This window comes from Haliotis cracherodii, unplaced genomic scaffold (assembly GCF_022045235.1).
Source record: "Haliotis cracherodii isolate W230 unplaced genomic scaffold, xgHalCrac1.p SCAF_35, whole genome shotgun sequence".
Lineage (NCBI taxonomy): Eukaryota > Metazoa > Mollusca > Gastropoda > Lepetellida > Haliotidae > Haliotis > Haliotis cracherodii.
The window spans coordinates 147,042-160,952 of NW_027266292.1; the positions used below are offsets into that span (position 1 = coordinate 147,042).

The window sequence follows — 13,911 nt, forward strand, 5'->3', positions numbered from 1 at the left end:
TCTATAACTTACACGAAACACATCTTGAACACAGGACCCTTCTTTATATTAGAAGAAGAACATTATTTCATTAATGGGTCACAATTTCGACTAAAACAAGATTGGATACAAATGTCATAAAAATATCATACATATACGTAAAAATGCAAAGTCAATCCTATAACGGCTAATGAGACATAATAGCACCATAATAATATACATATAACATATTTCACGACCCCGTTGTGCCACTCTCCACTCAGTCATGGAGCCAGACATGGTTTGGATAGCGATTATGTGTCAAGTGGTAATTCTTATTATCACAACCTGGTAATTAACCATCTACTCAGAATGAAAGTCGTTAGTGTCAGAACAGGTAAATAATGTGTTCCTTTATTAGACTTACACGTCGCCGTATTGACGCATCGGTACGAAATAGTATAGACGCATACGATTCTGGAATGATGTTACGTGTTGTGCAGTGTGGAAATCCACACATTAAGGTGTAGGGTGTTGCGAAGTCCAATATGACCATGACCTGCATCACTACAGATGATAAATAATGCATCTAATAAACTACAAAATCGCTTATACCACGCTAAAACCTTTTTAAAAAAAAATAAAAAAATAAAGTCCCCAAGGTTGCCCTTCTTTTTCGGACATACCCTCCTTGGTAAAACCACAAATTGACCTCGCGGGCCCGTGTGCAAAATTCGCATAAAGTCGGAAAGCGCACGTAAAACACCAACTCTCTCTCCTTCTCTCATGATAAATATAGCGTCAATACTTATAAAAGTTTAAAGATCCACGGGTGATTTCATATCATTCATTCTTCACTGTATGTTTTATTCTTAATGTATTGTACACATATGGTGAGACTTTTAGAAACTATCAATCTGTCTGTAATCAGGGAAAACGGTTTCCACGCAGTAATAAGACCCCAACCTCTTAAACACCCGCGTTCACAGATATAGTATAATCTCATTCTATAGTTTGAAGAGTTATTGTGGTAACTTTCTTAATTAATAGCCTACATTATATTATACTTAAATGTCCCTTTAAACCAATTCTAACACACACGCTACGAAATAATACTCATATCGCTATAGCGTCAGCGTATATGTGCTTGTTATACGTAGTCTAGTCATGACTGTAGGAGATATTTATTTTATGAAAAAGAAACAATCTAGAAACGTATACAAAAGTCTAGCCGGTTCTAGCTAGCTCTATTCCACAGTCTATGAAATCAGCATAGAGAAATGTATTTATTTTATTTTTAGAGTCGAGAAGGGCGTTGTGTCATGTAAGATCCCATAGACTTAGTTTTAGTCTATACGTAGTCGTGTTTAATAAATTAGCATGTCCATTTTCTATAACACCATAGATAAGTAACGTCCTACTTTAATTGCCAAACCAATACACCTGGTCTAATATTTCACAATATAAAGAATGCACATTTTTGCATATTAGCACATGCACCCATTATAACACCACAGATCTTACAGTGATCACAATTATTTAGACGTGCACACGTCTCTAAGGCAGTAATTATTAGTTTAAATCATAATTTCTAGATTACATGAATATAAATAATAAGAACAAGTTGTCCCAATAAGAGACAGACTTGCTGTCATATTATCTAGACTTCCGTAGAAAGAATTATTACACATACATGGTCTTATCTTTCAGTTAGACCTTGGAGGTTCTACTATACCAAATCAGAACCAGTTTGGCCAGTGCGGTTTTCGTAAGCCTTCAGTGCAGATCGAGAGATATCTGCAGGCTGTGATTGGAGGATATTCTGTAAGATTTTAATGTCTTTCAAATGTACATCCATCCAGTTATTAAAACTGACCATGTTTTTCTTTATTTAGTACTGTCTTTTTCAACATGATGACTTATGCTGAATGTGACCACAGCTATTTTCAAGTAGGTGACATTTGGTGCGTAACTGGGGGTGGTGTGTTTAGCTTCCTGTACTCGGAAAAGGAGCTGGCTAAGCTAGTCATTTTTTATTTTTTTTTATTGCTGCTCTAAGGCCAAACTGTGCTCACACGTACAGGTAATGGCTTAGTTATTTTTAAAATAATTATAACGTTACTATAGAAGTCTTTGGGAAAACATTTGGAGCAAGGCTAACAGGTACTCAACTCTCTGTCCGGCTCATGAAGTGTTGAAGAACGGTATGTATACTGAATATCCCTTTCTCAAAGAGTGAAAAAAGTCCATTAGTGTCAACACCTCACGACACTGTCTGTGTTATAAACACCATGGTACATCACAGATCATTATGACGTCACGCTGAGATCTGTGACGTAACGTCATTGTTCACGACCATCCATCCAGTTTATAATGGTCTGTCTGGTGGTGAATCCCCTCTGGGCTGGACAAAACAGCTGATAGGAAATAATGGGGTGACAAGGTATCAATAATTCCACATGCTGTCTTTATTTCCAGGTAAGCATGTTCGGACACATTTACAAGGCGCGGACACTCCCACTCGTGGACGAAACAGTTGCTAAAGCTCAGAAGTGACCTTTGACCAAGCCTGTTGTTGGATTTCACACAATGAAAAAGAAAATACTCGAAAATGTGGATTTAATGATTTTTTTTCGTTTTAAGCGAGGTGAACAAAACTTCTCATGTTTACTCAAATATTGCAAGTCACAGATACAAGTGAGGTCAGTTTTGAATAGATTAGTTCAAGAAACAAATAAGTGTGCACAGTGTGCGAGCGACTCAAACAGCGATATATTTCAAATGTGAATTGTTATAACATTTCAAAACATTCAGTTCCCAAACCTCGGAGGATTACCAAGGTTTAATATTATCTGTGGTCAGTCAAAATGTTACAATACTCGCAGGGTTAAAAAGCATATTTTGCTTTCTTTCAACATCAAGGTGAATGCGAGATCGCGAGAATGTCCCTTACAGTATTCCATAAAGGTGACACGCTATGACATAACTGGAATATTGTTCAAAGCGGCATTAAACCCAACTCACTCTCTACCACCTGTCGAACGCTTCACACAAAGTCCAGTCACTTTGTTGAATTATTTCGTGACGTTGACACCGAGGGGAAAACAACCTTTTTTGTCAAGTGGAATAATAACTGATTGTCCATTGAACACTCCGGACCTTGCTGGACACTACAAACACGTGCATCAGAATGCCACCACGTGCAGTAGTGAAGGTGGCGCCCCCTATCGGAAAAATTAACGGTATTCTTATGGCCGGCAACTGACACTAACGACCTGGCCTTTCAGCAACAAGTTATTGGGCTACTGATTGTAATTATCAGACAATGCGGGTGATTATTTGACACCAAACTGTTATTATAATAATGTCTGGGTGTGAGGGTACTACCAGATAGTTGTGAACGAACACGGTGCAAAATGCACCCTGTGAGAATCGCTGTTATATTAATAACAGTTTAGAAGGAGTGACAGATTATACTATGGTACTTGGCTTGAATATCCCGTGATGCGAACAATATGCCTGTGTGCATTGAGTATAGAGTAGCTGACTGTAACTAGCAGTCAAAACGAACAATGCTTGTTTCACACCAAACCGTCAGAATATTGTGCAGGTTGAACTCACTTATGCAAGAAAAATTGGTCTAATTTACAAATTGTATGGCGCAGTGCTGGATGTGGCGAAACGTATAGAGTTGGCCCAAGGAACGTGCTTCAGTAATGTCCCCTCAAATAATATCACATCAATAATTTCGGACAAGGGGCCCATTCCGCCACTCCACTTCAATGTACAGCTATGTGACACTTCGCGTTGTCACGCTCTCTGTAACGTCACGTGACATACGGGCACCTGTCGTGATTAGTGTCACTACGTCCCACTGTCCCAGTTCGAGGCGTGCAGGAGCTGGGTGGAGGTCGTTCATAATGAATCGGATAACACACGGATTTTATATACTTTCAATTGTGTATTCATTGTTTGTGTCTATTCAGGAGGAGTTTGGACGGAGTTGTGCTTTAATGGAGATACCTTTATGGATATGCGGTAGACGCCAGGCATTTTTAAAGTTTCAAAGTATCAAGCTTGCACCTGGTAAACACATGGTCTGTTCACCAGGTTTTACCATCTGATTTAATGAAACCAGTTAAATTTAATTCTAAAAAATCAACTTCTTTGATATGCAATTTCACCTGTGTTTGTTTTGCAGGACTTTGTCATTTCTGCAGGGACTTTGTCAGTGGAACACATCTGCGACATTTTTGCCTACTCTTTACCAATACGCTGCACAGCAACTGTGAAGTATTGTACAAAACGGTTAACCCAATTCTGGGGCATTAACAGGAAAAGTTTACGCTCACTGTAGCAATGTATGACCATTAGGGGTGATTAACTTTGTGCTGACACGGCACCACGGCAGGACTATTGCAACACAAACAAAGGTTTACCACCATGGCAGTTGTGTTTCAGCCAGCCATATGGTTAGTCGAATGCTAGGACGGTTATTAAGCAAGTGAGTTTTTATTTTAGTTCAACATGATTCTGTTTGTACACATGTCTTAGTGCCAGAATGTTTTGTCCTTCAGAAACAAGCTGACGACAGTATAAAGGATCATAATATTTTACAACTTTGAAGCTAGCAGAACAGATTCTTGATAACCTATTCTAATCAAGGTGTACTGGTGTATTCTACGGATATAAACTCGTAAAAAAATTACAGCAACGAAGTATAGTAGTGTTATATATTTCTTTTATCAACGAATATAATATATCACAGACAATGAATATGAAATGTCCTGTATGAAAAAGCACTTTTATGTCGTATACAAAATCACAGCTATATAAAGTTGTCTGGAGCATTTTACCAGGGCCTCCACGGAACCTGTTGCTCCGTCTGAATCTGTTGTGAGTAGGACCACGTGCTCTGGAGCCACGCTCTCACTCTCGAGTCTTTGTCAACCATTTCTGATGGTATTTTACATCTTAGTTCTGAATACGAGAGGCTGGGGAGATAGTGTCCGGTTCTGGGGGTGGATTGTTTGACACTATCAGGAGAACCAGCATATCCACTGTCTGAGAAACTATTTTCCTCCTTCACAGGGGAAGTGCACACTGTCCTGTTCATGTACGCATGCGCAGCCGGATGTTGATATTGGACATTGTGGGAGGGTAATGTTCTCAGTCGCTCGAAGCACTGACTTGTGTATGACGTCACATCATCTGTTGATGATGTCATGGGCACCTGCTGAATGTGCGTCATGCGCCCACAGATGTGTTTTCTCAGCTGACGGTGTACATTGTCCGACACTCCTGGCAGAGACTGAATGTAGGAGAGGATTTCTTCAGCACATTTGGAGAAGCCATGATGGAATCTAGCTTCAACTGCTTCTTTGACGTGTTGATGTGTGGTGTTGATCTTCCTGACGTTCCTCAGATAATCTACAGTCGTCTCCAGAATCTCGGCCTTTTCCATCTTGTCATAGTTTGGGTCCTGGAAAAATGAATGACAATAAATAACATGCATCGTGATATGTAAGAAATTATTTTTAAAAACAAGAAAGATATTATTTCAGTCTTTAATTTGAAATAGGAGTAAATTTGCAAGAATGTGAATATAGATTGTAAACATCGAAGGGAGCTACTTACATTTCGTTTATGTGCCGCACACACGATGCTTTTGATTGTCGACAGGCTTTGGTTGATTCTGGCTCGTCGCCGTTTTTCAGCCATTATCTTTCGACCCTGGAGAAAAAAACAGATTCATATGAAATGTATTCATGTTTGCATACAATATTTCAGGTTATCAAAATATATGTTCTGAAAGAACGCTTCGCTTGACTCTAGTCTCTGAAATGAACATATCCTACAGAAAACAGTTGTTAAATTATCTTAATAAAAATATAATAAATAGACCAGAGACTCTCTTCATCCTGGTACTGCAGTAATCTAGACTTGCCAATTATTATTGAGAAAGGGACAAACAGTCTATTCCCATTTCTTATGAATATTAAATTAGCCACGTGTTTCAGTCATGAACAAGCACATGTAATTTACACATTATAAACAGACCATTTGAAACTTTTTTATAAGAGTAAATTGATGCTTACCTTTCTTAGGCCCATATATTCACTGTCAGATTCCATGTTATCAAAGTAAGATTCCATCACTGAGATGTGTTCAGCTCTTAAGGGACAAGTTGGTGTGATGGAAAGCAGCCTCCCGACCCGCCTTTATACCCCTAACATTCCCCTACCCACGCTAATCTATGCACAGTTATGTTTTGACATCTGAATAGCCCGGCGCGATCCGATACACGCAGCCAATCAGCGCACACCTAGTTAAGTGGTGGCACGCGCCGGCTCGCGTTAAACTTCACCCTGAGACAGATGTTCTTCTCAGAGCCGACAGGGATGATATTCTTCAGGAGCAGAGAGCATCTTGCTCAGCGTGACACGAGGAGTTACGTGGCTGAGCACCCGGCCTGTCAACAATCTGAGTAATTTTGATCCAGTGTTTCATTCAATTAAAGTGTATTCCCACCCCTTCTTGGGCCGTGACACGCGCTGTGTCGCATTCCGTCGCCAACCGCAACCTTGAACAGTAACCAAGTGAAACACGAAGTTGATTGGATTTCTCTTGGATTTACAACACACAATACCCGTATTGACGGTGCTGACATGCAACCACAATATTAACAGATTGAAATTATTTCAGTGTTACTGGTCAGTACTGTTATCAGTATATAACTAGCCATGAATTGTATTTCTTTCCAAAGTCCCTTTTAGTGCCAACTTCACTCTTTTTAGTTCACAGAAGAAATAATCCTGAAAAATATTTTATATAACGTCTTTGCCGTGCATTTTGTGAACAAGTTGTGTCATTATCAGTTGGTCGTTTACTTTCTACGTTTTGGCATTGTTTTCAGCTTACAAGCTGCAGATTATCACTAAGCCAGCTAATCCTTGTAATCCACTGTAGCTGTCGCCGCGAAGATGACGTTGTCAGACACATCTTACTTATTATGTTCAAATCTAAGTTTATTATCTGACTGGAATATGGTATCTAGCTGAAATATGCGTGCTTTCGGTAAAAAAAAAGCAATTGTGTACATTGGTGTAAAATACAACGCTGCTAAATTATTTTTTCATTAATGGGGAAAGATATAATAAGTAGTATTCATGGAGAAAATTCACCGCCACACAGTGTTTTTGTTGGACGAGGGCGGAAATGCATCTCGCCCTGAAGATGAGGGACGTGCGAGCCAGTCGCTGTTTTTTATCATTTGGAAATCTAATGCCTTTCATGATATGTTTATTATTTATTGTTATTTTTCCATGATGCTCTCTCAATTACAAACATAATAATTGAATGTAGTAACAGTCAATATTATCATTTTAGAGAATTAAAGTCACTGTCACACAGTGGTGAGCCAAGGCTGTTACTCACCTCTATGTCAATTAACGTGAGTCTGTCTGTAACTTACAAGAAACATACCTTGTGCACAGAACCCTTCTTAATATTTCACGAATCGCGTTGTGTCATTCTCCACTCAGACCTGGGGCCAGACATGGTTTGGATAGCGATTATGTGTCAAATGGTAATTCTTATTATCACAATCTGATAATTAACCATCTACTCAGAATGAAAGTCGTTAGTGTCAGAACAGGTAGATAATGTGTTTCTTTATTAGTCTGTACACGTCTCCTTATGGACGCATCACCAAAAAAAAAAGAGTAGAAAAATAGCATTCGGCTCATAGTTTCAAAAACAATTTCAATCTTGTTTTGCAGCCGTTCATGGACAAGTGCCAAGTCTCCATACAAAATCCTAGGCCCCCAATCAGAATATCAAATCACCGGAAATTTAGGATCGATAAACAAGACTTATTTGAACCCCTTTGAATATCTTTTGATATTAATGTTTCTGCAGTGTCCAAACAGCCCTTGATTAATCTACTTTACACGTCGCCACGAACACGTTGTCAGACACACAGGGTCACGTGATATTTAATGTTGTCAGCTCAGCCGCCTGAGAAAGTGAATCAGAACACTTCAGGAAGGGACCACCCAGCCGTCACTGAGGGCAATGACATTAAACCTTGATATGACATTAAACGAAACCTTGGGAGTTTAGAACCCAAAGTGTCGAACTATTGAAACTGCTTCCATCTTGTGTTTATAGCGATATTCCTTCCTATTAATAAGTGTATCCATGCATAGAAATTTAAGCCATGCCCATGTTTGGGCATATATCAATAATCATGCGCAAATAGATTTGCAAAAAAATCCACTTTAGTCTGTAAAACGAACGAATATTGTTTGTTATTTACACTCATATCCATATTTGACTTTGATATGATATTTACGAAATTGTTTAACTCTCTATCATATTTGATCAGTTCTTTCGTTTCGTAAAAATGGTATCTTACCGGAATGAGTGAAGTCTCTACTTTAGTTTTAACACTGTCCATAAACACTAGGATATATCACAGATTATCATGATGTCATGCTGAGATCTGTGACGTAACGTCATTGTTCACGGCCAACCATCCAGTGATGGAGATTGTTTGTAACGGTCTTTCTGGTGATGAACTCCCTCTGGGCTGGACAAAACAGCTGATAGGGAATAATAGGATGACAAGGTATCAAGAATTCCACATGCTGTGTTTATTCCTAGGTCAGCATGTTTGGACACATTTACAAGGTGTGGACACTCCCACACGTGGACGAAACAGTTGCTGAGACTGAGAAAAGTGACATATGACCAGATCTGTGATTTGTGGATTTTACACAATGAAAGAAAACAACGAAAATGTGGATTTAAAGATTTGTTTTCTTTTTGAGCGAAGTGAACAGAACTTCTTATGTTTACTCAAATATTGCAAGTCACAGATACAAGTTTCGTGGACGAAACAGTTCAGATCAGATCTATTGTTGGATTTCACACAATGAAACATAAACCCAAATATGTATAACATTATGATCATAATAATGACACTTTAAAAAGGAAGTTCAACCACAAAAACAATTTGGATTTTTTTCTCCATTACTAAGTCGTCTTGGAGTGAGAGCATTCCAGTGAAATAGTTAAAAAGTTAGTCTTATGATAAACTCTCCCAGAAATTTTAACTATAGTTCAAATATTCAAACAACGTGTCTTGAGTGTATGTCATATCGGGGATAAATGTTCCAAAGGGCAGTCACTGATGCTAGAACTATATTTAGATGCTTTTTGGCCTTTTTGTAGCGTAGTTCGTGCCACTAGTCACTGCAAAACATTTACAGAAACAGCTTTTGTGACTCTTAGAGAAAGAAACCATAAAATTGAATTGACTACGTTTTAATAAATAAACAATAACCTTGAACTATCTCTCTGATCTCGTCCCACCTGAAGTATTAGAAACTTAAGACTATAACCTTAGAAATTGTTCTAAACTACAGCCACTAAATAACAGAAGGGCAAACTTGTGATATCTGTGCTTTCGGGACGACTGGACAGTTTAAAATGGAGCAGTTTTGAAACAAGAAATAGTGCGCATACGTTCGAGCGAACCATATACAACACGACTCCAATAAATTCATCCTTATTACATTATATTATTCCCAAAGGTTCAACATGATCAATATGATTCAATTAGGTTCAATTTGATCAAGGGTAGTCTTGTGTAGCGTTCACTCGTCACGCCGAGACCCGGTTCGATTCCACACATGGGTACAATGTGTGAAGCCCATTTCTGGTGTCCCCCCATTCAATGTGATTAAAATGATTCAATGAGGTTAAATATGATCAGTATTATTCATAAAAGTGCAATATGATCTGTGGTGAGCCTGGCCATGCTCGTGTGCTAAAAAAGGTGGAAAAACGTCTCCCAATCTCCCCACCATTTTGCTTTCTCCCAACATTAAGCTGACACGCCGTAACATAGCTGAAATACTGTTCAAAGCCGAAAACCAAACTCACTCACTCACACACTGCCACCTGTCGAATGCAATGTTTGACAAGATGGCCAGTCACTTTGATGAATTATTTCGTGACATTGACACCGGGGTGAAAACAATCGGGATTTGTTTTTGTCACGTGGAATAACTGATTGTCCAGTCAACACTTCGGACATTGCAAGAACCATCTGCTGGACACTACGACCTCGTGCATCAGAATGCCACCACGTGCAGTTCCCCGCTGCTTGTAGAGAAGGTGGCGCACCCTATCGGAATAATTAACGGTTTCCTTATGACCGGCAACTGACACTAACGACCTGGCCTTTCAGCAACTAGTTGTTGGGCTACTGATTGTAATTATCAGACAATGCGGGTGATTATTTGACACCAAACTGTTATCATAATAATGTCTGGGTGAGAAAGTAGAAATAAGAATTGACAAGATGCTAAGACAGCCGAAATGATAGTTGAGAAAGAGTAACTTATTATGCCATGAAGTTTCAGCAATGACGCTTTGTTTAACATCCCATTAATAATTGTCCTCATATAATTAGGCCAGAACAAAAAGGTGAGGCGATACGTAATCATAAAACTGTAATCACTATGCATTAATTTAACATCCCATTTATAATTATCGTCATATAAGAGGCTGGAACCAAAAGGTGAGACTGCTAAAAGAGATCGCGTTCAAGATTATTGCACTTGTATAGCGAAGTCCATTTAAGTGTTTTCTGCTTGTACTGGTCCGGATAGACCCCAAAAAAGCTAATCCAAATGGAGCTCAGAGCAATGCTAAAATTCAGAGCTGAGGCAATCTAGACATGACAAGTCATTCTAGACTTGAGTTGGATTCCTTTTTAAGTATTTACGTGTGTGCACTAAATTGTAATCATTATCAGTAAGTCTATTAGACTTAAATTTAGTCATTTAAATATATACATATATCCACACACAAAATCTAGACTTGCCAAATGATTCTACTCCTTTCTGAGTTTCCCTTTTCAATACATTCTCCAGGGTCGGAGAGATAGACAGGGGTTCTATATGCGATAGACCTGCCGTCATAATATTGAACTCATTCACACCCAGGAAATCGGTTGTTTTTTTAAAAACGCTTTGAATGCAGAAAGTGCGGTTAAACAAATGTGAAATGCCCAAGGACGTGCATTCAGTATTGACACCTAAATTAATAACCCAGTGATAATTTCGGCCTTTGAGTCACATTCCGCCACTCTACTTCTCAATGTTCGCTGTGTGACACTTCGCGTTGTCACGCTCTGGTAAGATCACGTGACATACGGGCACCTGCGGCGATCAGTGTCACAACTAACGCCTGTCCCAGTTCGAGGCGTGCAGGAGCTTGATGGAGGTCGTTAATAATGACCCTACAAGGATTTTATATACTTTCATTTGTGTTTTCACTGTTTGTGTCTATTCAAAGCGACGGACGGACGGAGTTGTGCTTTTATGGAAATACTTTAATGGACATCATGTCGACGCCAGGCCAGTTTCAAAGTGTCCCAGTGTTTAAGCTGGCATTTGGTAAACCAGTCTGTACGCCAGGTCTTATCATCTGATTTAACGAAACCAGTTGAATTTAATTTAGATTTCACACATGTATTCTTTCTAGGAACTTTGGTCCTTTTTACTGTCCAACTGTCTACTTCATTCCTGACTGTTCTTCGACAATGCACTACGACACATTCTGATTTATGTTCAAAAAAGTAAACCCAATTCATCAGGGGACAGTTACCGTTTCAACGTAGACGAGCTTTTAATAGGAACAGTAGTCCTGCACCATGAACGTGATCTATAATTATTTTATGAAAAAAATAATCTAGAAATGCATTCAAAAGCAAGACCAGCAAGCTCAAGCTAGCTCACTCTGAAATCAGCATAGGGAATTTTTTATATATTTTTAGAGTAAAAAAAGCACATTGTGTAATATAAGATTTCAAAGATCTATAGGAACAATTGCCACTGTAGACTGTATACCACCATTCAGTCAGCCATTGAGTGGAATGCTGGTTGTTAGAGAGATAAGCAAGTGCGTTTGGATTTTTGTCCGACATTAAATATGTAATTGTGTGTATCTGTGTATCCACATGTCTGCACACGTGTTTGTGGCTGAAGAAATCTGTTGTTGGATAAAGTGTTTCAGATGCTCATTGTCAGAATTGTTTTTCCTTGTGATAGCTGACGACATTACAGAGGGTAATAATATTTTACTACTTTACCTAATAACTGGTAATATTTATACAGCTAGCAGACCTGATTTCTTGGAAAACTATTCAACCCAAGGTGCACTAGTACATACACCAGTATATCATGCTTAGAATAGGCACATCGTGAATTCGTAAAAAAACAACGAAGGATACAAGAGTTAAATAATACATCTTTATCAACAAATATGATTTATCACAGACAATGTATACGAACAGACCGATATAAAGAAGCACCATTATGACGTGTCCAAAATATAAAGTTGCATGGAGCATTTTACCAGGGCCTCCATGGAACCTGTTGCTCCGTCTTAATCTGCTGTGAGTAGGACCACGTGCTCTGGAGCCACGATCTCACTCTCGAGTCTTTGTCAACAATTTCTGACGGTACGTTACAACTAAGTTCTGAATCTGAGAGACTGGGGTGATAGTGTCCGGTTCTGGGGGTGGATTGTTTGACACTATCAGGAGAACCAGCATATCCACTGTCTGAGAAACTGTTGTCCTCCTTCACAGGGGAAGTGCAAACTGTCCGGCTCATGTACGCATGTGCAGCCGGATGTGGATATTTGGAATTATGAGAAGGTATTGTTCTCAGTCGCTCGGAGCACTGACTTGTGTATGACGTCACATCATCTGTTGATGACGTCTCGGGCACCTGTTGAATGTGCGTCAAACGTCGAGATATGTGTTTTCTCAGCTGATGGTGCACATTGTCCGACACTCCTGGCAGAGACTGAATGTAGGAGAGGATTTCTTCAGCACATTTGGAGAAGCCATGATGGAATCTGGCTTGAACTGCTTCTTTGACGTGTTGATGTGTTGTGTTGATCTTCCTGACGTTCCTCAGATAATCTACAGTCGTCTCCAGAATCTCGGCCTTTTCCATCTTGTCATAGTTTGGGTCCTGGAAAAAATGAATAACAATAAATAACCAAGGCATACATCGTGATATATAAGAAATTATTTTTTTAAAAAAGAAAGATATTATTTCAGTCTTAAATTTGAAATAGGAGTAAATTTGCAAGAATGTGAATATAGATTGTAAACATCAAAGGGAGCTACTTACATTTCGTTTATGTGCCGCACACACGATGCTTTTGATTGTCGACAGGCTTTGGTTGATTCTGGCTCGTCGCCGTTTTTCAGCCATTATCTTTCGACCCTGGAGAAAAAAACAGATTCATATGAAATGTATTCATGTTTGCATACAATATTTCAGGTTATCAAAATATATGTCCTGAAAGAACGCTTCGCTTGACTCTAGTCTTTGAAATGAACATATCCTACAGAAAACAGTTGTTAAATTATCTTAATAAAAATATAATAAAAAGACCAGAGACTCTCTTCATCCTGGTACTGCAGTAATCTAGACTTGCCAATTATTATTGAGAAAGGGACAAACAGTCTATTCCCATTCCTTATGAATATTAAATTAGCCACATGTTTCAGTCATGAACAAGCACATGTAATTTACACATTATAAACAGACCATTTGAAACTTTTTTTATAAGAGTAAATTGATGCTTACCTTTCTTCGGCCCATATATTCACTGTCAGATTCCATGTTATGAAAGTAAGATTCCATCACTGCGATGTGTTCAGCTCTGAGGGAGGAGGTAGTGTGATGGAACGCAGCCTCCCGACCCGCCTTTATACCCCTAACATTCCCCTACCCACGCTAATCTATGCACAGTTATGTTTTGACATCTGAATAGCCCGGCGCGATCCGATACACGCAGCCAATCAGCGCACACCTAGCTAAGTGGTGGCACGCGCCGGCTCGCGTTAAACTTCACCCG

General features: G+C 39.1%; 2 protein-coding genes across 2 annotated transcripts; both read right to left on the reverse strand.

Moving 5' to 3' along the window:
* Positions 1–4,810: 4,810 nt before the first annotated feature.
* On the reverse strand, positions 4,811–6,113 carry LOC139477780 (transcription factor HES-7.1-A-like). The gene is made up of 3 exons (XM_071260197.1): positions 6,057–6,113; positions 5,596–5,691; positions 4,811–5,440 (listed from the first exon to the last, which is right to left on the reverse strand). Exons 1-3 carry the CDS (start codon positions 6,111–6,113, stop codon positions 4,811–4,813), a joined length of 783 nt encoding a protein of 260 aa, XP_071116298.1.
* Positions 6,114–12,386: 6,273 nt separating this feature from the next.
* Positions 12,387–13,697, reverse strand: LOC139477772 (enhancer of split m8 protein-like). The gene is made up of 3 exons (XM_071260185.1): positions 13,641–13,697; positions 13,179–13,274; positions 12,387–13,016 (listed from the first exon to the last, which is right to left on the reverse strand). The coding sequence occupies exons 1-3, from the start codon at positions 13,695–13,697 to the stop codon at positions 12,387–12,389; spliced, it is 783 nt and encodes a 260-aa protein (XP_071116286.1).
* Positions 13,698–13,911: the final 214 nt, after the last annotated feature.